A 26365-nucleotide genomic window follows, 5' to 3' on the forward strand; every position below is an offset into this window, starting at 1 on the left:
TAAGTTTTATCTAAAGTTGGAATACTGTCCTGTGCTGCAAAGAATTGGCTGTGTTGAGAGTGGTGTGGGTGTGATTATGCTGTTAAGGACTGTGGAAGCTATTACAGCTCATCTTCATCTAAAACAGTGTTCCTGCTGTTGGCTTGAAAAGTCGGTGTTACGAGGAGCAGAGAGCAGTATCTGGGCTTGCCAATGAACAATTAAGTGCTTAAAGGGTTTAGAGAGGAATTTGTAAGCTGTCAGTAGGTGAGGGGTCCTCCACTGAGCCTGACTTTGATCTGTAGCAGAGGTGACTTTGGAGCAAGCTGAGGAGCGTGAGACAATGGATGGTAAAAGCTCGCCTCCATCCCCAAAACACAGATAAAATAACTCGCATTACTTTTCCATACATACACAGAGGCAAAAGTGCATATACACACACTGCTTTGTGTGTGGCCTGAATTTCAGAATGCACACACTGTTTTCATATGTTTTTATATGTAGTGGATCTGGTGAAATGATTACTGGCACACTAGCTGCAGGAGGGAGCTTGTTGCTTTTTCATTATTTCCCCCTCCTCTCAATAAACCTCCACTTTATCTTTAACACTGGAGATATGGAGTTCACTGATAGGCTTTTCCTCTGCCCCACAGAAAAGTAGATATGCATTGATCTGCTTTGTTGCAGCTACCAGTTAGTAATGGCATTAGTGCGATATTCTGATAAGACAGGCAGGCAGAGACTAATGATTCTAGCAGAGGCACATTTTCTAATTTTGCATTCAGCCTCAAATGAAAATCTGAATTGCATCTTTTAAAGTAATTTCATCTATTCAATATCAAATTTGTATCAACACATTATACCTCAGAATGAGAAGCGGTGGACCCCCGCATCTGAATAATGAAAATCCATGACTGTGTCTTTTTAAAGCGCTTCCTGCAGGGAAAATCAATGCAAATAAGAATCATATCCTACCAAAGTCCTTAGCAGGACAGGAGAGGAAGATTGGACGAATGAGCGGGTGTATGAGTGCAGGGGATGCAAATATGGAGCGTCATGCAGAGATGAAGAAGCGATGATGGAGAAGTGATGATCAGTGTGTGTGTGCTCATGGTTGTATGTAGTCCTGTGGCTCAGTCAACAAAAATGAAGGTCATTGCCCTCATACATGCACAAATATAGAATTGCTGTTGCACAGCTTATTGACAGAAAGGTTATATGCTACCCATTAAAAATTTAGAGGTTTAGTATTTTCAGGAGCCTTCACCATGTTTTTTGTTTGTTGTTTTTTTTCATGTGGTCAATGTTATACATACAAGCCCCCCTCACCCCCTTGACTGTTGTTGCATTAGCTTTATGAATTTCACAACAGCTGTAAAGAAAAGGGGACATATAAACACTAAGTTAATTATTTCTTCTTCCTGTTTGTGCTTTATTGTAGTTCTGCGTGATGACTTCAGACAAAACCCTGCAGATGTGATTGTGGCAGCAGGAGAGCCAGCAGTGCTGGAGTGTCAGCCTCCCCGTGGACATCCTGAACCCACCATATCATGGAAAAAAGATGGCATAAACATTGATGACCGAGATGAGAGGATCACTGTAAGTCTCCTGTTAATCTGCTGATTACTGCTAAAGACAGGTTTGCATCTGAAGTCAAGGTGTTTTAAGACAGACTGACCCAGAGACGCCGGTCAAGTCATTGACACCCAATTTTTAGTGGCTTACAACCTTTAATATCTGCAGTAAACAATTAGTCTTGCTTCATTAGTCAGCAGCAGTGCATTGATTAGGGATTGCCTGTTGATGAAATCAACCAGGAGCAGCATAGATCAGGAGGGAGAAATGAGCTGACCAGAAGAGGAAAAGCTTTCCTCAGCAGCAGCAGTGACTGCAGAAACTTAACAACCTTCTATGCATTGATTAAAACCGAACCACCAATTATTCAACTTTAATTGAAACAACAGCACTACAGTGCCAATCAGCACTACATGCTTGATTGCTGAGAATCTGTGTTTAATAATCCCAGCTCAGACAAACAGAATGTTGTAAGCAGAAAAAGACTTGTTATATTGTGTTTATATTGATTATACTGATTGTATGTGTGTTGTAAGGGAGTGAACTCTCTGACTCAGCACTCAAATAATACAAGCAGGTAGTGAGCAGGAAATGGTTAGCAGTTGGTCTGGATCACATTTTAACATTCTGACTGGTGGGGCTTAATCTTCTGGCTGCACATATTGCAGTTGTCAAGCAGTGAAATAGTTTCGAAGTTTCAAATCCTGCCCAGATAATAAATATAAGGTACTAATAAAGATGTTCCACTTTGTACGCCTGTAGCATAGCGCTGATAAACAGCCTTGTGCACTATAGATTTTAGAGAACAGCACAATTTATTGCTGTTGGCTATGTTATTATAGAACTGTACAGGACTAAGTGCAGATTTGCACAGAGAAGGCCCGCTGAGGGTTGGACACACTGAGATCTGATCAAAATTTAAACTCCTGAATAGTGCAACTGTTCTGTTTTTTTGTGCATGCAGAAGATTAAGAGTCCGTGTCTGGCCTTTGAGTAGCATAATTGAAAGAAACAAGCTCATAATCTAGTTTAAAAAGAACTAAATCATTTCTGTTCCTGAGTCACTGATATGCACGTCAACTTCTAGCCACACGCTAAACTCTTGTTGACATAAGAAATGTATCGATTCCTTCATTATTTTATTTTTATTTTTTTTTATCATTATTATATAATACACAGCCTACCAATCTGGCTGTAATGTTGCATCTTTAGAAACATTTTGAGCAAAAATACAGTATTTCAAGCTGTCCTAAGCTAACCTTTAAGGTAGGGTAGGAGATTTCATTCTGAAGCACTGTTTGTTAAATTAGTGTAACTTCTCTTCACAATCCGATAGCAACCTATTAGTTTAGCAGTTTCGCATTAAAACGAAGAATATTAATCATCTGTGGAAGCTATAAAACGCTAAAAACATCAGCCAATCCTCCGGCTGACCCTGCGCGGAGTATTGGCTGGCTCTCTTCCTGCTCTGCGCACACCAGAGAGGTACGTGCATGATGGCTGAAGTCACAGACTGCAGCTCGTCTTCAGATAATGCGCATCCATGTGATGGGAGGCGTGGCTTCGGGGTGAGCTCCGAGAGTGTGTTTACTTTCGAAATCTGGCTGACTCTTACTGAGTTTTCACAGTCTCCTACCCTACCTTTAAAACTATGTTGGTAAAAAATCAACACGAATGCCTTTCATCATTTAGCCTTTTCAGTTTTTTTTTTGTTTTTTTTATCATTCAACCCTTTCATATTTTCCTCAATAACAGTCATCCAACCCCCTGCATGGTGGAAGTAAAGACTTAGTCACACGGTTCTATGCAAGATTTTGTGCACTGATGGGTAAAATCCTTTAAATAAACACTGTGAATATGGCCGCTGTAACAGGCTTGATGAGTCAGAGCCGTGTCCTTGTAGCCTGCAGCAGAGTCAGGCCTTCTGCTGAACTGAACAAACAGGGTTTGGACCAGCTGGTGTTGCTCACTGTAAACTTCCTGTCAAGCAAAAAACTTGCAGACTAAGTGTTCCCAAATGACCACTTTAAAAGTAGCGGTGGACGTCATGTATGACCATCTAAATATGTGTAATCAACTGTGGTGACAGATGGGAGTCTGGATGGTGTCCCGTGGACTCCCATGTTAAGAGATCAAGTTATATTGGAAATAGGACAATTATGGGGCGATGCCCAGAGTTTGTTTATGATACAGTAAATTTGGAGTGAATGTAGGACCACAGAGAGGGAACCAGTGGAAATACTTTTTAATGTGATGAACAGCTGAGCTCGTCAAAGGTCCCAGCCTGCATCGTTATGTTTGGTTCAGTCCATTCCTCCCGCCATGCAACATGCTGAAACGTGCAGTCTCCTTGGTGATCACGGGTGATCAGACCATGGTACTAAACCACCTGCAGGGGAGAGGGGAGGGGAGGAAAGGGGGGTGCATTGCACTCAGATGATTTATCTGAGTCTCTAAAATCGGAGAGGAAGAAAGATCAGCAGGAAGTCTTATGCTTTTTATGTATTTTAATCTGCTGCTGTATGTGTAAACACCGTGAACACACTGTGGGCCATGTTGCATATTCGTGACTTCACGGGGGGCAGTTGTGAAAGGTTTCCCACAGAGCCATAAAAAGTGAGGTCAGTATATTATCCAAACAGCAGCTGGCCATGTTCTTCAACTTTGTCTAACTGCTCTTTCAGGAACAATGAGGGGAAGATAAATAAACAGAAAAAGGAAAAATGCCAATATTTAAGACCAGACCATTGTCTGCTTAGAGCAAGAGTCTGTCAGTTGAATCACAAATGGCTAAAATGCAGCACATTGTCCTCCTCCTTTTGTGCAATAGTTGTGGCTAATTATCAGCCTGGAAAATGAACTGCTGTGTGAATACCAGCAGAGCCGTTGCTGAATGGGGCTTTTGCATTATCAGCATTGCCAAATGACATGAGACAAAAGGCAACAGGATAGAGCCATCTCCCTGTAATGCTGGGATAATGGTCAGATTGTTGGGGTTTTCAGCAGCCTGTGTGCTGCTGCACTGTGTTGTGTTGAGAGGATATGCATGCAGAGAAAAAGAGGACCGCTGCAGCATTCATTTACTTTAGCCAGCTCTCAGAGTCCCTGCTGCTCTGGCACGCCAAATATGCCTATGGAGAATGGGAAACTTCTACAGACCCACAGTGTAGAAATATGGGTAGAGTGGACGGGGCCTTAAGTGGATCCTCATGTCAAAGCCCTGTGGAACCAACAGCACACCCCCCTCTTGCTCTGCCCTGACCTTGGGCCTTTGTCAGTGTCACAGTGTTTTAGCTGTTAAGCCTTTCCTCAAACAAACAGTAACATAATGATACTTCAAACCCCTCCAGCACCACAGGGTGCCCTAAATAAGCCAGCCTTCAACAGCCTCTTCAAGCCCCTCTGCCTCTTGCTTTACCATGAATATTAAACAGGGGTAAAGAGCTGAGGAATGCCTTAGAACCAAAAGAATACGTCCGTTGTCCTTCAAAAATCTTAGACTTCATAAAAACTGATGAAAAACATACAGTGATGTAGATTAACTGAGACATCATGGCATGCAAGGGAACACGTGTGGGAGGGCTTAATGTGGTAGTCATGGGTAAAGCAGATTTTTGCAATATTGTGTGTCAAGTTCTCTGTCAGTGCTTCTCTAATGAGGGTATCGATTACATGCTTGCAGGGGGTGGTCCTGGACTCGCAGGCTGATGTGTGCATTTAAAACCTTAAGCTCTATCAAGGCACAGAGATCACTGGTGCACCATGCTATTGTCTGTGTCTGTGCTGACTGGCATGGCTGTCAGCTGAGAGCAGGGCTGAGGGGCCTGTGCTGGGGCCAGGGCTGCCTTTCTGACTGCCTGAGAACAAAGCATCTCCTCTGGCCTGTAATCAAAGCCCTGGGAAATAACAGACATGACATTCACCTGGACAAACACACAGTTACTGCTTAGTGTGTGCGTTTGAGTGTATGCTCACATGCTGTCACTTGTAGTTGTATGCACAGAATTGCAAAAAGAAAAACCCCCAAAAAACTATGCTTTAGAACATTTCTCAATAATAGACCAAACTGCCGTGAACTTCTTGAGATGACTGGAAAAGTGCTTGCTGCCCTGCAGGATGTTCCCTCAGGGACCTGCGCTTGTGTTGGACCAAGAAAATGTTCTTTGGCTCGGCTTACACTGAGGAAGAGCAGATGAGCTGATTGTGGTTTAGACATCAACTGGAAGTCAACATCACAAAATGGTTAGGTAGATAGAGAAGTGCGGTCCCTGCCACTGTACACTTAGAGCAAAGCACTCATAACATGAAGACATTATGTGTTTGCGTCCATTTCATCAGTGTTGTTATGATACACAAATGCTCTCGGGCATTCTTGAAAGTAATCAGCAAATGTTTTTTAATGTTTGAGATGTGCTGTTTCTGTTTTCTTCATGTCAACTACATGCCCCAAGTGTGTCTGTCTCTCTCTCACACACACACACACACACACACACACAGAGTAATATTGCTGTTTGCTGTTTTCCTCTCTACTCACCTCTTTTTCTTTTCTGTCAGATACGAGGAGGGAAGCTGATGATCACAAATGCCCGGAAGAGTGATGCTGGGAAGTACGTGTGTGTCGGCACAAACATGGTCGGAGAACGTGAAAGTGAAATAGCTGAACTTACAGTGCTTGGTAATTAACCTTTTTTCTATTAGAGTACTCCAATTTTGTTTTCTTCCTTCTCTCTCTCTCTCACACACACAGATCCACACATGTTTTTTGTTTGTCTGCAGTAAAAACCAGAATCCAGATGTTAAGCTATGATTGTCTGTCTCCCAGGGTACTAAATGGTGTCACTGACCTTTACCAAATAGTGTGTGAGATGACCTCCAATCTCACAGTTAACTATGAATCTCAGGTCAGCCTCAGCAGCTTCTCTCATGTGACCAGCTGCACCCTATTTCACCACAAGTGACCTCTGACCTCGATATGTCCCCAGCAAAGAACATGTTTACACTCTTGGTTTAAGCCTAAGCTTCTTCTTTACTGTCCTTTCTCAGAGATCTTCCTATAATCTGTCAGAAAAACTCACATACACAAGATTAATAATTACTACAACATAAATTGAAAATAAACATAGGCAGGTCCCAGCTTTAAGATAAAATCATTTTTTATAGCAATATGCTGTAAATAGAGGGTTAAAACAAAGGCAGAAGCCTTTCTGTGTTGACTTCTGTCATCTGTAATTAAAGCCAGATTATGTACCACAAAGTAATTTCTTGTAACTTGTGACTAGTGTCTACTTTGTCTGTATTCTGGACTGTATTTTTGTCTGGTAATGCATGCCCCTAACTATAAACTGATGTCAGGACACCTCATGTGGCCTGGATCAGACCTTTATTTAACCAAACTCTAAAGCACAAAACCATGATTTATTGTGTAATCAAAGCTCCAGATTTCATGACCTAAGCTTCATCAAAACATGTTGGTGGAACAGCTGTGCGTAATTCATGTGCTGTTGTCATCCCTGCAGAACGTCCTAGCTTTGTACGTCGTCCGAGTAGTCAGGTGGTGTTAGTGGACCAAAGTGTAGAGTTCAGGTGTGAAGCCCGGGGTGACCCAGTTCCCACTGTACGCTGGAGGAAAGATGACGGTGACCTGCCCAAGGGAAGGTATGACTCGTACACTTGTTCCCGTTTCATCACATCATTTTGTTTGTTTAACAACATTTGATACACAAGCACCTGTTTTAATCTAGATACGAGATTCGTGAGGACCACACGCTGAAGATCCGTCGTCTGGTCTCAGCCGACGTAGGCTCCTACACCTGTGTGGCAGAGAACATGGTGGGCAAGGCGGAGGCGTCGGCCACGCTCACTGTCCACGGTAAGACAGAGTACTTTTCAGTTTCTCAGAGTTCTTTCCCTCCAAATAGTTTATTTACAGCCCCTTGGACAGCTATTCTAAATTAATTTGCATTTTGTCTGATTCAAATGCAATTTTGCCCAGCCACAGAGCAATAATAGCCTTTAGCTTTAGTACTACATGGTCATCACTTTCAACTATTCTCTCTCAATTAGCTGATTGATTTCTAATAAAATAGAAACGCAAAAATCCATAAGAGCTGTAGAGTTGTGCACATGGGGACTCAGCAACAATCGATTTCATTTGCCCTATACAAGTGGCATTTCTCCGGAGGCCTGTCTTCCTTCATGTTTTAAGACATACAGTGCTATTTGTGGACCTATAGAATATCTGCGTGTCTCCAATGGCCCTCTTCATTGGACGTCTTATTAACACAGTTGGAATATAAAGCAGCCGGTCACAGAGTGTGAACATTCAGAAAGAAACCATTCAGAGGAACTGGGGGCTGGGATCGCCCCAAACCCTCCTGAGAATCAGAGGAACACAGGGGCCATTTAACGGCAAACTAATGGAAATGCTGGGAGTCAGTGAGACAAGAGAGAAGGGAAGGAGGAGGAAGCTTAGTGCACAGAGGACAGGGATTGGATGCAGGGGTAGTGAGTGTGTTGGTCTGTGAGGTGGCTCACCACTGGTGCAGAACGGGTTGAGAATTGGGGCTGGGAGCGATTGTGGTGAAGAGGATAGGAAGGGGGAGAGCGATTTCTGTGGTGAGGTCAGTCATATTAATGTCACTACCAGCAATCTGCACAGCACAGATTTAAAGAGACAAGGCAATTCCATTACTCCACCAACCCCCACCTGCAAACATAGACAATTCATCTTTACATGGCCACCCTTTACAATGATGTCTTTCAGTGATCCTTAGATTGGTTTGAGAAGCAGGATTAGGCACACCTGCAAATACACTCATCAATATATCTACTTCTCTTAAAGCCTTTTTTCATTCTTGCTCTCTCCCTGATGAAAGCCTAGTTAATGAAAGGGAACATTGACCATTGATGCATTGGTTCAATAACCATTTCTCCTGACTTAGAATCATATTTAAAATGCTAAAACAGCCCCATCCTCAGTAGAAATTAAATGTCTTAACCTCAGGCCAGTTCCCTGCTGCCTGCATGCATTGGTAAGGCACTGACCCTCTTTTCATGCATTATTCCTTTCAACCCCACATGTTGTAAGAGTTAGAAAGGCATAAAAACTAAAGTAAAACATTTAAATGGACCGCTCCAGCAAAGGAAAACTTCAGACACAGATGAAAAAAATGAAGATTTTTTCTGTCAGGTGAAAAGCATAATGATACAACCAAAATCAGAGGATGACTGATGGCTGAACCACACAGCTTTCCTAGAGTTCCTCGAAGCATTTCCATCCACTCTTCAGATCTCTAAGCTTAATCCAGGCCAGGACATGAGGAGGCCAGCGAGGCTGTGGGCACTGAGTAGTCCAGCTAATTAAAGACAAGCAGGCCACAGTCCCACGCCCGGAAATGACATGCTTCTAATTACAGATGTGGGCATAGGAATGGAAAGAAAAGCTGGGTAATTGTAGGTCTGAATGGGCCAAAGTAAAAGAAACGATGTATAGGTAGTGAGATGTCGTCGTAGTAGCGAAGAGAAGAGTAATGTGGGGGGCAGAAGTTTAGTCTGTGGGGGCATTTCTGTCTCTCTGACTCAAGAGTCAAGTAGGGCAAGATTGCTGAGCCTCTGAATAAGACTGAGCAGAGTTGAATAATTTCAGTCTCATTCAGAACTCATTTTTTTTTTAAATGTGCTGTGATGTGTGAATGGAGGATAAAACTAATTTAATTAAAACTAGATTTTTGAATGGTTTAAATTTAGAAATAATTTCCTGCAGTGTCATTATGCAGTTTCTTTATCACTGCCTTAGCTTGTGTGATAAGAGAAATACAGTAGGGCACACAATATTGAAGCTGCACTGGCCTTCAAAGCAAACTTCCTTTACAGAATCCTGCTCTGTGTGCTGGACGGAGGGGTTTTCACACCTTCCGCGGCCAGACTGTCAGTGAACAATGTCGACATTGTGGAAGCGGCGCCTTGGGCTATTTTTCTTTCAGTGTGCTCTGCTCTCATTACTGATATAATCAGTGAATTATTGTCTTACACATGTGTTTGTCAGTGTGCTACACCTCCTCTGGACCTATAAATATGTCAAGTAAAATATTCAACTGATTGATGGAAGAGACACGTAATTGACCAGCCCTATTTATACATACATTGTAAAACCATTAATCTAAGCCACATGAGGACATAGTACTTTGATTGGTTGTTAGCAATTACAAGTGTTACAGCATACAAGTTAGATATTTAGGGTCTGGTGTGATTGGATTTCTATACAGTATTTTAAGTAAACTTTACCAGAGGAGCCATATGAATGTAAATACACAGTTTCAACCGTGTTGGGACAGAATTCAGAAAATCAGCGTGTTATTTTTTTTCTCAGCTGGTTAAGTTGCCATTAGCAGTGATTTATATTGCAGAAAGGTCTTGAATGGAAGGTTGGTCCCAAGAGCAGTGTTGCTAATAACCCATGTAAAGGGTCTGGAAGGAGATTTGGCACCAGTGCCAAAAGACGGCGAATAGGAGGAACTTCCTTGTCAGCAGTCTGGTTGCTGTTACATTGATGATAAATTGTAAAACCTAGTTGGGTGCTGGGACTTATGTTAAGTGCTGCTTTTTCTCTGCATTACTTTGCCTTTACCATCAATGGACCCACACGGTGTTACACAAACTTGCAAGAACCACATTTCTGTTGATGAAGAAGGACAGAGCATTTAACATATGCTGCAGATCTCCCAGTGGGAGCTGCTATAAATCATGCCAAATCCCCTGTACCTTTGTTGTGATGACAGGCCTGCTGAACAGCAGCACCAGTCAAATCCTCATTAATATCTCTGCTGTGGTTTTTGGTTCCAAGCCTGCCCCCTATTGGGCTGGAGGCCACAATGCTCAGTGTGTTTTCCGCAGCTGCTCTGATGAGCTTATTGATAGAGGCTTCCCTCTGTGCCGTGAGCCAGAAGAAAGCCTACAACAAAGTAGCCAGGTCAGATTTAAGGCTCACCTCTCCCTCCAGGTCCACAACTGTGATCACTGCAGCATGGGAGAGGTAGAGTTACCTAATTAAAGGCTTAGACACACATGAATGCATGTGTGGAAGTGTTGTGGGCAGGTTGTGTGTTTGTGTGGGGGGTGTATGTTCACATGACTGTGTGTATCTAGAGCCTCTTGCACACGCATAGTGGTGAGCGTCTTCTTCAAGGAGCGTTTGATGTAAGCCGTATCTGCATTTTAAAGGCCAGCGATAGGCAGGGTGATGAGGAAGGGGTCGGTCATTATTCTGACTGACAGCGTTTATGTTTCCGAGGGAGCCGTTGAAGCAGACAGATTAGATAAGGTGAGTGATTGGCCAGGGGGAGATTTATGACCAGAGAATGACAGTTAACATTCACCTTGTGTTTTTATGGACGAGGCTTACATTTGCTGGTCTGGGTATGAGGGACTCATCTAGCTCCTCCTCAGGGTGCTCTAAGCCTCATTAAGGACATAAAGATGTTCACCTTCACACAACACCTGGAATGGGAGGAGAAAAAAAACAAAGCTAAGCATTAAACATCTGCCCTGTGTTTCATGTTACTATGCGTGTGCCTTTTTAGTCATTTTGTTTTACTTAATCCAGCTCTTTTCCTGTCCTTGAATGTGTCCCAAGACAAAGAAGGAATGTTGAGTCAGATGTTCAGTGTTTTCCTGTGTATGTGTTTTTAATTTATTCCTGATCACTCACAGTAATTATTCTTTGCTGTAGCTAACATACGGTCCCTGGGGCTTGCATCGCGGTTCCAATATGACATGCTTTTTTTTCTTTTCTTTTTTCCACAGGATGATAACATGATTATTTGTACCAATGGAATTCACACTGTTATGTTCTTTATCTCTCCTCTTTGTTCCATGCTGTTTATTATTTATTTATTCATCCATGGCTTTTGTGTTGTGTTTTTGTTTCCTTTTTAGTCATGTCTGGTAAGTTGAAATGTCACCCGTCACCTATTCACCGCCCTGACAGAGACAGGAAGCTGTCACAACCCCCCTTCCATCCTCCACCCATCACCTCTCCACCCTCCAATCAGCACTCATGTTTCTGTTGTCATGGGCAACAGTGACAAAAGGACATTAATGGGTAAAAAAAAAAAAAGCTCAGCTTGGGCCTTCAAGGTAAAGCTGCATCATTTCATTCTATTATTTTCCCATTTTATGCATTACCCAAAAAAACAAAAACATTTTATCCACCGACAAATTATGTCAGTATTTCAAGTGACATTTTCAGATTGCCTTTCTTTATGTACATTACATACCCGCTGCATAAAAAAGATTACAATTTTGGAGTTATATTTGAGGATATATGCAGAGTGCTTTTTGTGTCTTGAAGATGTAAACTGTCCTGCCTTTCGACCTCCATTTTCTGGTGGTGTGTACTCACACACAGACCTATTAGACCGGTGTGTGACCGTAGTGCTGCAGAGATGACATTGGGCTGTGTCACAACACTTTGTCTGAGATGGAATTTGTCATTAAGATGCATGAATACTGCTTACTAGTTGAGGCCTGCGCTATTGGAGGGTGTCAGCATGGACAGATGGCTCAAATTTATTCCCCATTTCCATGTAAATTTTAATGGTTCATGCCCTTGCCTATGCAAATGAGGGGCATGGGAGTAACCCTTGTTTTTTCTATTCATTACATCTATAATATGCCTGCACTTTGAATTTGATCAGGTTGCTGATTAATCTGCTGTGTGCAAAGACCATGCAAAGTTGTTAGAGTTGAAAACACAACACAGTCAAATATAATTTGTCTGTTATTCAAATAACTCAGGCATCTTGCAATTGTAATATTGTTCTATGGCATGTTTTTTTTCTCTTCAATGCCTAACCAATCTCATGGCTGCCTTCCAGTGCCCCCAGCGTTTGTGGTGAGACCAAGGAACCAGGTGGTTGGAGTTGGCAGAACCGTCACTTTCCAGTGCGAGGCCACTGGAAACCCACAACCAGCCATTTTCTGGCAGCGGGAAGGCAGTCAGGTAAACAAAACAAAAAAAAAAGTTTTTTCTTTCCCACACTTACATGAAAAACATTTGTATGCACATATGTATAAGGTCTAACCAAATAATGAAATAGTGCTTTCTTCCTTTACAGAATCTGCTGTTCTCCTACCAACCTCCTCAACCTTCCAGCCGATTTTCTGTATCTCAGACTGGGGACCTCACCATCACTGATGCCGAACGCTCTGATATGGGCTTCTATAGCTGCCAGGCTCTCAACATTGCTGGCAGTGTTATCACCAAGGCTTTGCTAGAGGTCACAGATGGTAGGCCAACCTTCCCTTAAACACTGCATACAACAAAACCTCAGAGAGAATTAGGAAAACTGAGAGACTGGATAAATATTGGTATTTTCAGATAATCTTTGGCTCGTGAGGATAATGTTGTACCATATGTAATGCTGTGGTTGTGCTGTAGAGCATATTAATATCTGAATTGAGGTTTGTGAGGTTTGGTCTGGCCAGTTCGATGTGTTCCTGTCAGAGGTAGAGACTCTCTGGTGCCTGTGCACCCAGACCGTGGCTCAGTATTTGGCTTTGCTGGCTTCACACTGGCTAATGTCTCCTTCTGTATTCCATGGCTGGCTTGCTGCTGTGTACCATTGGAAGACTGTGGCAATGTGGTGAGGTCTGGATTGGGTCCTCTAATTACGCCACTAGCCAATCCCTGATGGACTAACCTTGGCTTCACTTCCACCATTCCCACAGTGATCTGGGCGGCTATTATTTTGTCTATGACACACCTAGATTCATCCCTTCATTTGCCAAATGCCCCTCTTCATTTAAGACGTACAATGGTGCGTTCCATCTCTCCATCTTCGTCTCTCTCTCTCATTCTGTCGTGCTCTCTGGATAATAATAACAGTTATTAAAGTGAGCAGGCCGCTCTGAGGCCACCACTTCTCCGCAGGCAGATCTGGTAATTACAGGTCATGCTGACAATGTTTTAGTAATTGCACTATCCACGGCACAAAAGCAAAGACAAAGCAGCCCACAGATTACACCGCAGCACGGTTCTGAAGATCTGTGCACACACACATACATCATTGTGTGTTGCCTTTGCACTCTGTTAGATATTAATTTGAGTTCCCGTCATTCATTGTAAGATGCAGGTAAATCAGCGAGGCTGACAGGAATGGTCATCAATAGTGCTATAAATAATAATAATAATAATCAGAGGAAGGCAGACAACCTTTATGGGCAATATGATTGATCACACACTGTGTAGACAAAATAAAAGAAAATAAAATTAGCAGTTTATGTAATTAAAATCTTTCCTCAGCTTTGTTTTTTCTGCATTACAACCTTTCTCTTTCTGCCAAACACATTCTTTCCTCTTTTCCTCTGCCTTTTTTGTGTTTTTGTGTTTGTGTGTTTTTGTGTTTACTGGTTGAACATCCACAGTTCACAGGCCGTGAGGCGAGGAGGTGTTTAAACGCCCTGATGCTAATAACATTGTCTGTTCTGCCTAGATGTTTTTTAAGCTTTTTTCATGTTTGGTGTTTTATAGCTGGTGGATGGGCCAGAAAATTGTTGGCTGCAAACGCTCTTCTGCACACTGCTAGGCGTCTGGTAGATCTGCAGAGAGAGGACTGAAGTATCTGAAGCCATTTCATTTTAATTACGCTGTTTTTATTTGGCTAAGTTCGACTCCTGCTGCTGAATGATTAGAAAATTGCTTCCAGTTCTTTAAATTGGATTTAATCCCTCTTATTCTACTCTCACCGTTTTCACATTCTTCCATTGTTACATGCTGTTAGTCTAATTCTCACCATTCTGTACCTTTTGCGTTTTCTCCCACAAACTAGATAGAATGGTAAATCATTAAAAATAAAAAAGACTATTCTTCCCTTGCTGCACCACATGAACAGCTTCACAGTTTTTCCCCTTACACCTCTTCATATAATTGCCCATTTTCCTCTTTCCACAGTAGTGTCAGACCGCCCGCCACCAGTTATCCGGCAGGGCCCAACCAATCAGACAGTGGCTGTGGATGGAACAGTGATCCTCAACTGTGTGACATCTGGTAACCCCACCCCCATCGTCCTGTGGAGGAAGGACGGTGTCTTGGTGTCCACACATGACTCCAGGGTCAAACAGTTGGACACAGGTGCGCTGCAGATTCGCTATGCAAAGGTAAGTCACCAGTACATGTGTGCAAACATGCTCAGACCCCCTTTTTAACATCAAGCAGAATAAACATACAAAGCACTACTCAGTACTGTTCTCTGGCATTTGGAGGTAATTTGTAATTTGACTTTGATTGTCGTCTTATATTTCTATATATAACTTGTTTATTTTTTTCTATTAAGCTGCTTTTAATGTCCTAATCCATTTAAATTAACTTCAGGGTTGTCCATATCACTTCACTAATGTGGTTGGCAAACCCCTGCTGGTTGGTAAATAAAGCATGTGTTCCTGCCAGCAACCGGCCCTCAGTGGGCTGTCAGTCAGTTGTCGCAGGTTTGAATTGGAGTCTGTGAAGTTGAACAGTCTGTAGACCGTCTGTGGTTCCTGTCAGCGAGCACAGTGGGTTTACTGTGTGAGCGTACGAGTGATGGCAAGCTACGTGATGCTGAACACAATCTCAGGGAGAGACAAGTAGGGGGTCCTGACGCGTCTTCCAAATGGAGGCATCACAGGGTCAGAGTTCACGTCAGTTTGTGGTGTTCTGATGAATGCTGGCATGTCTTGTGGTGACAAGATTGCGGTGTGATTGGGCCGCCAGTGCGCGGCAGGCGGGAGGGGGGACACATCTAAACCCTTTCTACTGAAGCTGAGCAAACTCTGCAGGCACTTTACATTAATGAACTTGTCATTTCTTCCAGACAGTCTTGTAATGAAGATGTTTCTGATGCGTGGGGTAATTTATTCTATTAATATGGTTATGTGAGAGTTATTGTTATAATATTTTAATATATTTTCTTCCTTCTGGGAAAAAACACACACTTTGAGTTTTGTTTGCAGGACGTGCATAACATTTGTATATATATGTCTGTTATTCAGACAAATATATCCTTCTGTTTTTCTCTGTTTATGTTTTTCTTAAACATCAACACAGTAGCCTGCAGCACACTGTGCATCACCAAAAAACCACAACAGAAGTATTCATCTTTGACCATAAGAACACACACATCAATGTGAAATATGTCATGTTCTCATCAACAGGGTTAAATTTTGTGTTTGGTTTGTTAGCCTGTTATCTAGCTGAACTTGTCAACAGTTTTCAATTAAATTTGCAGGAAATTTAGGACATGAGCCAAGAAATTATGTTTTGGTTTTGGTCCTGATCCAAACCCAGGTATCAATCTAAGCATGTTTTGACAGAGTTTTTCTTTTTTCTCTCTCTCTGTGTCTCTTCAGCACATGTGTAAGGGAAAGGCGGCTGGCATATGTGCCAAATGTTTCTCTTTCACATCTGTGTGTCGATGCAGATCCAGATAAAGACCAGATTATGTTTCATCATTAAAATAAAACAAGCTGCAGCCTTGCTTGTGAGACTTATTAGTGTCTTCCAGTGTTGTATAGTTCTGGAAATAAAACGTGGCGTCATTTTAATTTACTACAAAGTAATTCATTGTTCCATATTGCGCTATAAAATGTCAATAAACTCCACTTTTTATAACAAACCTACCATATATTTTTAGCGTATATTGTCACCACAGATGTTGCACAGAGCAGTGGCTTCCACGTTTCGTACTCAAGGGGATGGCAGACAGAGAAAAGGTCTCTAATTAGTGTATGATCCTGTGAAAAACTTTTTTTTTTTATTTGACTAGGAATGGTCTGCCACTTGTCCTTTCCAGCTGCTTTTCCCCCAGTTTCTGCTTTAAAAGAGATGATATTGAGATTATCACGCAACGACAGCTGCCTGCTACAGACTCTGACTCAGAATGTCAATAAGCATGGTGGTGATAGTGAGGCAGAGATAACAGGAGGTTGAGAGGGGGAAGAAGATGACTACCAGCAAGGAAAATATGATTCACGTTCAAATTATTTCCATTTACCCAAATATCCTCCCCTCTCCCCTCCTCCAGCTCGGTGACACTGGCACCTACACCTGCATTGCCTCCACGCCCAGTGGAGAGGCCTCATGGAAGGCCTATTTAGAGGTTCAAGGTAGGTCTAACTCAACAGTAAGTTGTCTGTAAAAGTTGCTGTATATGATTTAATGTTCTTTGTTTAGAATTTGGAGCCCCAGTTCAGCCAAACAGACCAACTGACCCAAACCTGATCCCAAGTGCCCCTTCCAAACCCGAGGTCACTGATGTCACCCGCACCTCCGTCACCCTTTCCTGGAAACCTAACCTCAATACTGGAGCCACACCCACTTCCTATATAATAGAGGCCTTCAGGTAAAACTAATCAGCTTCACCGTCAATAATCTAATCATTGCATGGACGTTAATAAGAGCGTTTAAAACCTAAATTCTCTCTGCTGTGTGTCCACAGTCATGCATCAGGGAGCAGCTGGCAGACTGTAGCAGAGCATGTGAAAACTGAGTCATTTGTACTGAAGGGCTTGAAGCCCAGTGCAGTCTACCTCTTCTTAGTACGGGCAGCCAATGCCTATGGGCTGAGTGATCCCAGTCCTATCACTGATGCTGTGAAAACACAAGGTGAGACCTGACTTCTTAGTGATATGAAGGGTGATGGGTTTTTCTGTGGTTTAAAACCATTTTTTTTTTTTTGCTTGCACACAGATATCCCTCCCACCAGTCAAGGTGTGGACCACCGTCAAATCCAGAGGGAGCTGGGAGATGTGGTCATCCACCTGCACAACCCCACCATCCTTTCCTCCTCATCTGTCAGGGTGCAGTGGACAGTGAGTATCACAATTAAAGCTCCTTTTTCTCAGTGTAGCCAGCTACCCTCTGCCATATGGATTGTTGGTATAGCTGGCCACAAAAGCTCTAAGGTTAGTTTAGTGATAAACCTGTGGCTAATTTGTCAGACCACTCAGCCGTGCTCATGTACTGACGTCCTAGCAACCTTACAGTGGAAGGACACTGCTGCCTGGAAAGCAGTCCAAGTGTTCTTAGTATCCATCTGGCATGAGCCTGAACTGGTCATCTGGCCAGAAACCAAGAATCTGCAGTTTTGTCCACAGTGGACCACTCATTCACCCCAAAGCTAGACTGCAGCAGGCCCAGCCTTCTGCAGCAGTTCATGTAGTACTGCATAGCAGTGTGTGGCGTGCCAGCCTGTGCCCTCTCAGATTGAAAACACTTGACGGCTGTTAAAATAATACAAGTGAGAAGGCAGAGATGGCCAGCTCATGCTCTTAAGTGGAAATGGCTTGCAGATGTTTAAACGGATAGGTGGGTGAGGAAGAGGAGGGACTGGGAGTTTCTTTACTGCTAAAAGCTTTGTTTGAGACGATGTCGCTCTGTCTTACATAGTAGATATCAGACTGAAGTAAGGGTCACTGCAAGGTAAAAACAGCACCAGTTGTGCCTTATGGCATAAGGCCACCCCTGCATTCCCAGGTATTATGAAGTGCCTGAGTGAGTGATGAATGGGGCCGAGGAAATGTGAAAAGGATACTAACATGTCAAGACTGATTTAAAACATTACTGCCCAGTTACACTGCCTCACAGGAATGTTCCAGTAAAACACATGACATGAGGGAGACTGACATTGCAGTTAAATGCCACAGTTTCCTTGTTTTGTGGGGTTAAATCTATTCCCAATGTGGAGCTTCTTGGTTTTACATTTTCCTTTGTGTTGTGGTAAATGGTTGCACAGTTTTCAGTCTAATGAAGACCACCTGAGCCAGCAGCATATTTTATGGGGGAGGGATAAAGAAATCACTAAAATCTTTACAAGGCAGCACTGCTTTCCTTCCACAGGGACTTGTAGAGATATTAGCATACTGGTTAGCAGTTTTTGTTTTCATGAACTGTGCTGGATCACAAAGCAATATTAATTACCTCAAGATTACACTAACAGAAAAATCCCTTCTAATTGCATTCATCCCATTTGTATAGTTACATCAGATGCCATTTAACTTGTATTTTCAACCTCCTGCACTCGGTGCAACTATCCCTCTCCTTCCTGACTTCAGCAGCCACTGGAGAACAGGGCAGGATGAGACAGGCTGTTCTGGGAGTCTGGGCCTATTTAACCAGCTCCAGACTTGGAGGAACCTTTGGCCAATGACCTCATAGTGCGGTTTGCACAAATCACTGCTGCTCCAAATGGCGCATAGACAGACAGTCGAATAGAGAGATGTAGATGTGGATGGATAAACAGAGGAGTGATGTGATGAGTTAGCACCCCATTCCATCCAGCGCATGGTAGATCAGTCGCACGAATCCATAGCTGTCCATGCACATTACCGTATGATTTTCCACTGTGAATTGAGAAGCACATAATTGAGTCAAGCTGACACCGTCTTTCTCTGTGTGCCATTCATTAGGTGGAGCAACAGTCACAGTATATCCAAGGCTACAAGGTGATGTACAGGCTCTCACCAGAGGGGCAGCAGAGGAGTGAATGGGCTGTGTTTGAGGTGCGGACCCCTGGGGAGGACAGCGCTGTTGTGCCACAGCTCCGGAAAGGCGTCACATATGAATTCAAAGTCCGCCCCTTCTTCAATGAATTCCAAGGAACCGACAGTGATGTCAAAATTGGCAAGACACTGGAAGAAGGTGGGGGGATGTGAATATGTGTGCGAGTGTGCTTGCATGTGTGCATGCATGTTTTCATGTTTACACGTTTTTATGTGCACAGCTTGCATGTGTGAGGGCATACGGCAGCTGTTCACAGCAGGCAGAGAGGGCAGGATTATGTCGTGTTCAAATGTGGTATATCCAGGCATGCTTTGGTATGGAAGCCCATTTATAACACTTCACCACGAGTGTTATACTAATTTCTCATAGGGTGTGGTTGTGGCAGTCTTGTGAGGTTTGTTTGAAACCCATGTGCAAATTTTGATTTGTAGCGAACATTTAAGACAAACGTGACTTTTCACCAGTGTGTGTTTGTGTGTTGCGTGTGTGTGGGAGTGTTTTGATCTTTTTTCTTCTTTGTTCCCAATTTTGTTGATAGTTGTGTTGGAGCTCTAAGTGAATTATTTGTTCTCTCATAAGAAGAAAAGGAGCCTCTTTATAACCTCTTTAAACCTTTTTTATATTGCTTTCATAATTATTTTTGTTTACCATCAGACCACAGGTTGGCTTTCACACACAGCCATATACCCCAGCATCACAACTCTGTGTTGAGTAAACAGTTATTTGTTAAAGCACTTGTATGAAATAAACTCGGATAAAAGACTAATCGTCAAAATGATTAGTCGTTTGTTGTCACCTCAGCTTCAGAGATAAAGGACACATTCTCAGAGACTTCACACAGTTATAAATACATACAACTCTACCATGTGTGAACATGTGTGTTTTTTTCTTTTGTCTCTCCACCCCCACAGCCCCCAGTGCCCCTCCTCGTCAGGTTACAGTGATGGAGAGTGGGGACAATGGGACTGCCATCGTGGTCTCCTGGCAACCCCCTCCAGAAGAGGAGCAGAATGGGGTGGTCCAGGAGTACAAGGTAACAAAAACAAGAAGAACACAGCCTGTTACCTTAAGTGTGTGCAGGATGCACAGACATTAAAGAGACAGCACATGCAGCAGTGCAGACAGAGCACAGCTGCTTGGGGAAGACAAAGACCAGTACACTGGTTCAGGCATACCTTTGTACACATTCTGATAGAGCCTCAAAGCTGAGGAGCTGATGGAAACACTTATGAACCAGTGCCATCTGGTGGACATGGTAGAATCATACATCTTGTGGTATTTCAAAGAGTAGTGAGAAAAATACAACAGAAATACAGCAACAGAGAAGGACATCTGTTATAATGCTAACCTCAGAAGTCTGGGAATGTTGCCACACCCGAATTGACTAGGTTTCAGTAAAATCATTTTAAATACAGAGATACAATACAATACAATGAGTAAACTGTTGTTAACAGTGTGCATTATGATCTGTGCCACAGCTCTGCAACTGACGTAATAAGACACAAAAAGAAAGTAGAGCAAAAAAACATTCCAAACTCTCTATTGTTGCATGGAAAAGACATCTTGGATTTTGTGTTGATTTGTGTTTGCATGCATCGTACTTTGAGGGAATAAGTGGTAGCTTTTGGTGACGCGTGTTTTTAGAGAATCAGAAAATCTCAGAGTGCAGTGTTATTTTAGTAATTTTCTTGCTCTGCTCTGTGCTAATATGCCTTTCCTCCTACAGCACCTTTCTGAGTCCCCTTACTTGGTAATATATGCCCTTTTATAATGGCCTCACTTTGTACAGCACTGTTCTGTCATACATAATGCCATTAAAGTCCTACAGTGTATTTTAATTGGAAAGCCTTTTTGAGTTACAGGAAGTGTAGGTGAAAAGGAGATGAGGTAGAGCCTATGAAAAAGTTAAGCCGTTGTTAATTTTCCAGGTAAATGTTTTCTGCTGATAGACTTTAGAGTAATTTCATGCTTTTTAAGTTCAGTTCGAAAGCGTTCCCTGCTCATTACCGAGCCACATTCCCAGCGGCTCTGCCACTCACCATCATTTTCAAGACACACAGAACATTTCAAGCCTTTGTGGGTCCATCAGAAGAGGAGACACATGCGTACATGTACTATACACACTGAGGGAAGTGAACATATTAACATAGTTAACTGGATGGAGAGGGTGGGGGGTAAAGAAAGCAGCATGTGGAGGTCTCCAGGCCTCATGCTGAGGTGAATGTATGTGTCTCTCTCTGACCTGGCTTGAGTCAGCCTGGGAGTAACAGCTCAGCTTCTGATAAAATTGGCTTATGGGGATGATTACTAAAGCCCATTTGTTTTTCATTCGTTTAAGGCTACTCCAAGATGTTATGGCTACCTCGGCTAATGCTGACCCTGTGTGGAGCGCAGCCTGTAAAACATAAAGCCATGTTATAAAATGTTTTCCTACCTCAGAGATGTAACACAATACTCACTGCATGCTCCAGTGTTGCAATAGCATCACCAGCCTATCATAAGGACACAGCTACCAAACTGAATGTTGTCACGGAACCCTCATAACATTGCCTTAGTTTCCACTTTATCTTTGTCTCTGTTATGGCAGATTTGGTGCTTGGGGAATGAAAGCAGGTACCACATCAACCGTACAGTTGACGGCTTAACCTTATCCGTGCTGATACCCAGCCTGGCCCCAGGGATCCGCTACAGTGTGGAGGTAGCAGCCAGCACCGGGGCAGGTCCTGGGGTCAAGAGTGATATCACCTTCTTCCAGCTTGGTGAGTAGAAATAACTGTTTTGTTTTTCCAAGCAGATGCATTACTTCACTCCCTCTCTGCTCTGCCAATCTTTTTCACAGAAAGAAGCCCAATCATCTGACAAATAATTATGGCATTAATTCAGCTCTCAAATGAAGAGCTTTTCAGTAATATGACTTTCTGCCAAGTAAACAGAGAATTATGTAATTCCTGTCTTTGTTGTAACAGGCATGTTCAGGCCTCTGCATGTTTTTCTTTTTCATTATCAACAGCAATGTAAAGGGATTACTGCTATACAAAAATCATCAAACTTGCCACATTAGAGTATGATGAGTTTGAGTGATGGGGACCTTTTACAGTGTTTGTGAAATGTCTTTAGTTTTACAGTAGCAGGCAGCACAGTCAACACAGGCACATTTAATTCCTGTGTGGCAGAGCTGTTGAGCTGACAGCCGCGCCCTGCTCCATTCTCCAGTCAAGGATGCAATGTTTTCCCTTTCACAACGCTTAACAACAAAAAGCAATAATGATTCCTGCACAAGGTGCTCGGATATGACATGTTATTAATGCAATGAAACTCTGTAGCCTACATCTGTGCTGGTTGTTGTAATTTACTTCTTGTTTTTTGTCCTTTTGGTCGAGATGGACAAATATTTTGAGATATTTTGTCAGATTTGATTCCCCAAAGCTCAGAGCTGGCCGACTCAAGAGAGAGATGGAAAACACATGAATAGCAGTATGAGGCAGAGAGAGAAAGAGCTCCATCTGGTTTTAAATGTGTGATTGAGTGGGCTGGGACGGGCATGAAGAAGCATTGGCTGTGACTGATACAATTTATCTCACTTGAAGAGTTCCTGTAGTGATTGTTGCCATGTTCCAACACTGGAGTGGAACAATGTGCCTCGGGGACCAGCGCTTCACCCAAATGCATTTGTCACACTCCGAGCTTGTATGCGTCATCTCAGCCTAGATACCTGTACAGTCCCTTGTGGGCTGCTTAGTCACATTGGCGTGCTCCGTTCCCTCGGCCAGACAGAGCCACAAATTGAGAAGACAGAGAAGTGAGAAGAAAGGCGGCCAAATGGAGACGTAGACTGAGTAACTGAGACAAAGACAGACAGACAGATATGGAGGGGTAAAGGCAGGGAGCTGGTTTCTTTGGGGAAGTGTTTTTGCCTCTGGCTTAGAGGGCTGCTAGAGAAGAGTGGCTACAACATGAAAGACTTGAGAAAAAGAGATGAAGACAAAGTAACAAGAACATGAAGAAATTTCAGAATGGCAGGGGGTTGGGGAAGTCAGAGAAGTCTTTCATGTATCACGCATGAGGAAGAAGCACAGAGAGAATAGACAGATGAGAAAAACAGAGCGAGAGCAGGTTGTTGCGGACAGCCGTACAGACAGCATCTTTACAGTGCATTTCACAGCAGAAACGGCTTCAAGGCATTTTACACCTCACATTTTCACAGATGTGCCTCAGTTTGCTAATTACTGTGGTGTCTGCATTTGAGAATGATCTCATTGGATTTATTCATATGATTATGAAAGCATCACTGCTGGTTGTAAATGATGTCTCTCTGTGTTTTCCTATCCGGTTCCATCAGGCTGGTGTGGTGCACGTGCTCTGTTTGAATACCTTTTGTCTGCTCACCTGCCATTGTTGACTGGGATTTGCGATGAAAGCCTTTTGAATTTTAGAGAGAAACAACTCCTTTTTCTACGACCCAGCCTCATACTTACCTGCAGAGATGAAGAATCTTTTTATGTACCAGGACGCTGTTCATACTCATGTTCTGTGTAGACTCCATTTATTCTGTGTATATTTGTCTGTTACTTGGTTTTAGGTTTTACTTTTAAGCCTAAAATTCTTTTCCCTCCCATCCCTTCATTCTCTTTTAATGTGTGCTATCCAATTCTTGCAAGTGCACCTTTTTATCATTTCTAATCTTGTTCCCACATCTCCTACAATTATCCTCAGATGCATCTGGGCGAATGACAGAAAGCATAAACCCGGAGAACCCCCTCTCCCAGCAGATCTCAGACGTGGTCAAGCAGCCGGCCTTTATAGCAGGGATCGGAGCTGCATGTTGGATTATCCTCATGGTCTTCAGTATCTGGTTGTACAGACACAGGAAGAAAAGGAGTGGCCTATCCAGCAGCTATGCCGGCATACGCAAAGGTCAGTAAGAAACTCACAAAAATCAGTAATGTATAAGTATAAGTTGTAATTGTAATTTGCAGTTCTGGTTTGTGAGGCTTGGTGAGGAAATGTAAGGCAGTATTCCAAAGCGCTGTGCTGTGTTCATTTCTGTGTCAGTCAGTCTCCCCCACAGTCTTTTTTTACATCCTGCCTGCCACACACAGAACGATGTCTTTGTGGAGCGCTGGAGGTAAAGTCTAACTCTCCTGTAGAGTACTTTAAGATGCAATGCGAGCACCCACTGAGAGTGCTGCACGGAGACGTCTTTTATTTCTTTTTCATACTTCTGTCACGCTGATTCTGTGAAGGGTGTGTGTGAGGAGTGTTTTCTGTAGAGTACATTTTGAGGTCCAACAACTCCCCTTTTAGCAACTCCCCTGACTGTGCTGGGAAAGACAGAAGGCCTTGCCATAACCCCTCTTTATCAAGGACAAACTGACATTTTCACATGCCTGAAGTACTCTTACTGTTGTGTTGGAGAATGGCCTTCAGATATAAAGGAGTTGAGCAGTCAGCAATCCTGTTAATCAACACTTCCTACCATATATTTGGAAAAATGTATTTGAGCCTCATTTCAAACCTCTTGGAGAGGCCACAGTGTAACCCAGTGTGGTTTTCTTTACCTGACTGAAGTCAAAGTGACAGGGTTCATGACATGCCCAGCCTCTGCCCGCAATAGTTAGAGTATAAAGAGAGCCATTAGCCTTTCTTTCTGTGTCTCATTTTTGTGTGGGCTGGCTTAATATGTGGCCTTGGGCTGTGCAGCTGTTGCCTGTGAGTGCTACCTGCACCACGGCTCAGGTTCACTGCTGACTGCCAGTGTTAGAGGAGATTCAGCCTTCAGCCTTGATACACACACAGACAATAGACTGACTGAGTTGTTAATCTGTGGCTGTCACACAAAAAACACAGGCTGTGCATGTTTGAATCTACTACAGCCATGTTATTAGTGGGAACTGTGAGTTGTGTCAAAGTGAGAGACACCTCAGCTAACTTTTCCTGAAGCTCTGTGCGTGTTTATAAATACCTGTGTGGTCTCTGATGGTAAGGACTATTGTGTTGTCTTAGATTACAAAGAAAACACTCTGAATACCAGTGTTTAATGAGTGCCACGGTGATCTGTGGCCAAGCGTGGGCTGAGAACACTGTGTAGGATGAGGTTACCCCGTGTCCCTCTGTGATTCCATATGTGGATGCCGCTCAGATAAAAAAAGAGCTCTTCAGGGGAACAGTAGGCAGACATGCTCCCCTCCTCGTGCGCCCAGACCACAAGAGGCCACAGTCTTTGTTGGAACTGGTAACTAAGAATGTTTTGAAGAGTATAATTGCAACCACATGAATCAACAATCAGCACTCAGGATGAAGTATAGAGCCAGTCTGCAACAGCGTACACCAGTGTTTTCTATATATTTAATTTTATCAGCTCAAAAAAGGCTCAAATAGATTTTTCTTATTTGTCTGACAATGAATGCAGTGATGCAAACCTTGTGGTGTTTTTGCATCAATCCAAATACAAATGGCATCATTTTACAAAAAAGAATTTATAAAGCGAAGCTGCAGAGGAGCTTAGAAAACTGAAGTAATCTGAACAGCTAAGATTGCAACTACAAAGTAAAGAGTTGTAGCTCGGATACCGGTTCATCCTGCCAGTGACAGCCCCGCTTCAGAACGGAAACCTGAGATTATTTCAGTCAGGTTTGCATTTCTCCGACTGTTTTAGGTTTGTGTCCTCTTCAAAGAAAATCATCAAACAGATACAAGCTGTCCAACCACTGATATCTTTAGACTTGTTCAAGCATCAAGAAGAGCGATTCAAACATGATAGGATGATTGTGGTTTAGAGGACATTTTTGGCACAGGCACTGTCTGAAACAATTGTTTTGAGGAAATAAAAATGTGACAACAGTAGTATCTGTTTTCTCAGATGTCTCACAGATCCAGTTTAGGCTGAAATCAGACAGAAAAATTGAAACAATGCACATATGCTGGATGACCAACGACATGTTGCAATGTTCAACTGTAGCATAAATCAAAATTTACAGAAGACATAATCACAATTTGCCAAGTGTTGATCAGTGTCTGTCAAAGAGAGAGTGTGAGAACTGGAGATAGCAACAGATATCTCCCCAGTGCGTGACCCCCAGCCAGCAGGCCTCTGACAGTCTGAGCCAGGATTTGAACCAACAGCTGGCTCAACATTGATTTTCCCCCATGGATGTCTGGGGGGATCAGAGAATGCATGGCAGCGAGTAGCATGTGAATATAGGCTAAAATGCATTTCATGTTTTTTTGATGTGACAAAAGAGAAACTATAATCTAATTTCCCTTTTTTTCTGTCCCTAC

The 26365-nt window shown here is 42.9% G+C and overlaps 1 protein-coding gene across 1 annotated transcript in view; it reads left to right on the forward strand.

The window, feature by feature from the left end:
• Positions 1-26365, forward strand: part of robo1 (roundabout, axon guidance receptor, homolog 1 (Drosophila)) — a 273594-nt gene that overhangs the window by 232261 nt on the left and 14968 nt on the right. The window contains exons 5-20 of the mRNA XM_028419011.1: positions 1421-1578; positions 6109-6229; positions 7071-7209; positions 7296-7423; positions 11488-11496; positions 12429-12553; positions 12669-12840; positions 14504-14709; positions 16611-16692; positions 16760-16928; positions 17025-17191; positions 17276-17397; positions 18994-19225; positions 19999-20120; positions 21675-21846; positions 23801-24001. Of these exons, the coding sequence (XP_028274812.1) occupies positions 1421-1578; positions 6109-6229; positions 7071-7209; positions 7296-7423; positions 11488-11496; positions 12429-12553; positions 12669-12840; positions 14504-14709; positions 16611-16692; positions 16760-16928; positions 17025-17191; positions 17276-17397; positions 18994-19225; positions 19999-20120; positions 21675-21846; positions 23801-24001 (2325 nt within the window). The remainder of the gene's footprint in view (positions 1-1420; positions 1579-6108; positions 6230-7070; positions 7210-7295; positions 7424-11487; positions 11497-12428; positions 12554-12668; positions 12841-14503; positions 14710-16610; positions 16693-16759; positions 16929-17024; positions 17192-17275; positions 17398-18993; positions 19226-19998; positions 20121-21674; positions 21847-23800; positions 24002-26365) is intronic.

The sequence above is a fragment of the Parambassis ranga genome, chromosome 13 (genome assembly GCF_900634625.1).
Source record: "Parambassis ranga chromosome 13, fParRan2.1, whole genome shotgun sequence".
Lineage (NCBI taxonomy): Eukaryota > Metazoa > Chordata > Actinopteri > Ambassidae > Parambassis > Parambassis ranga.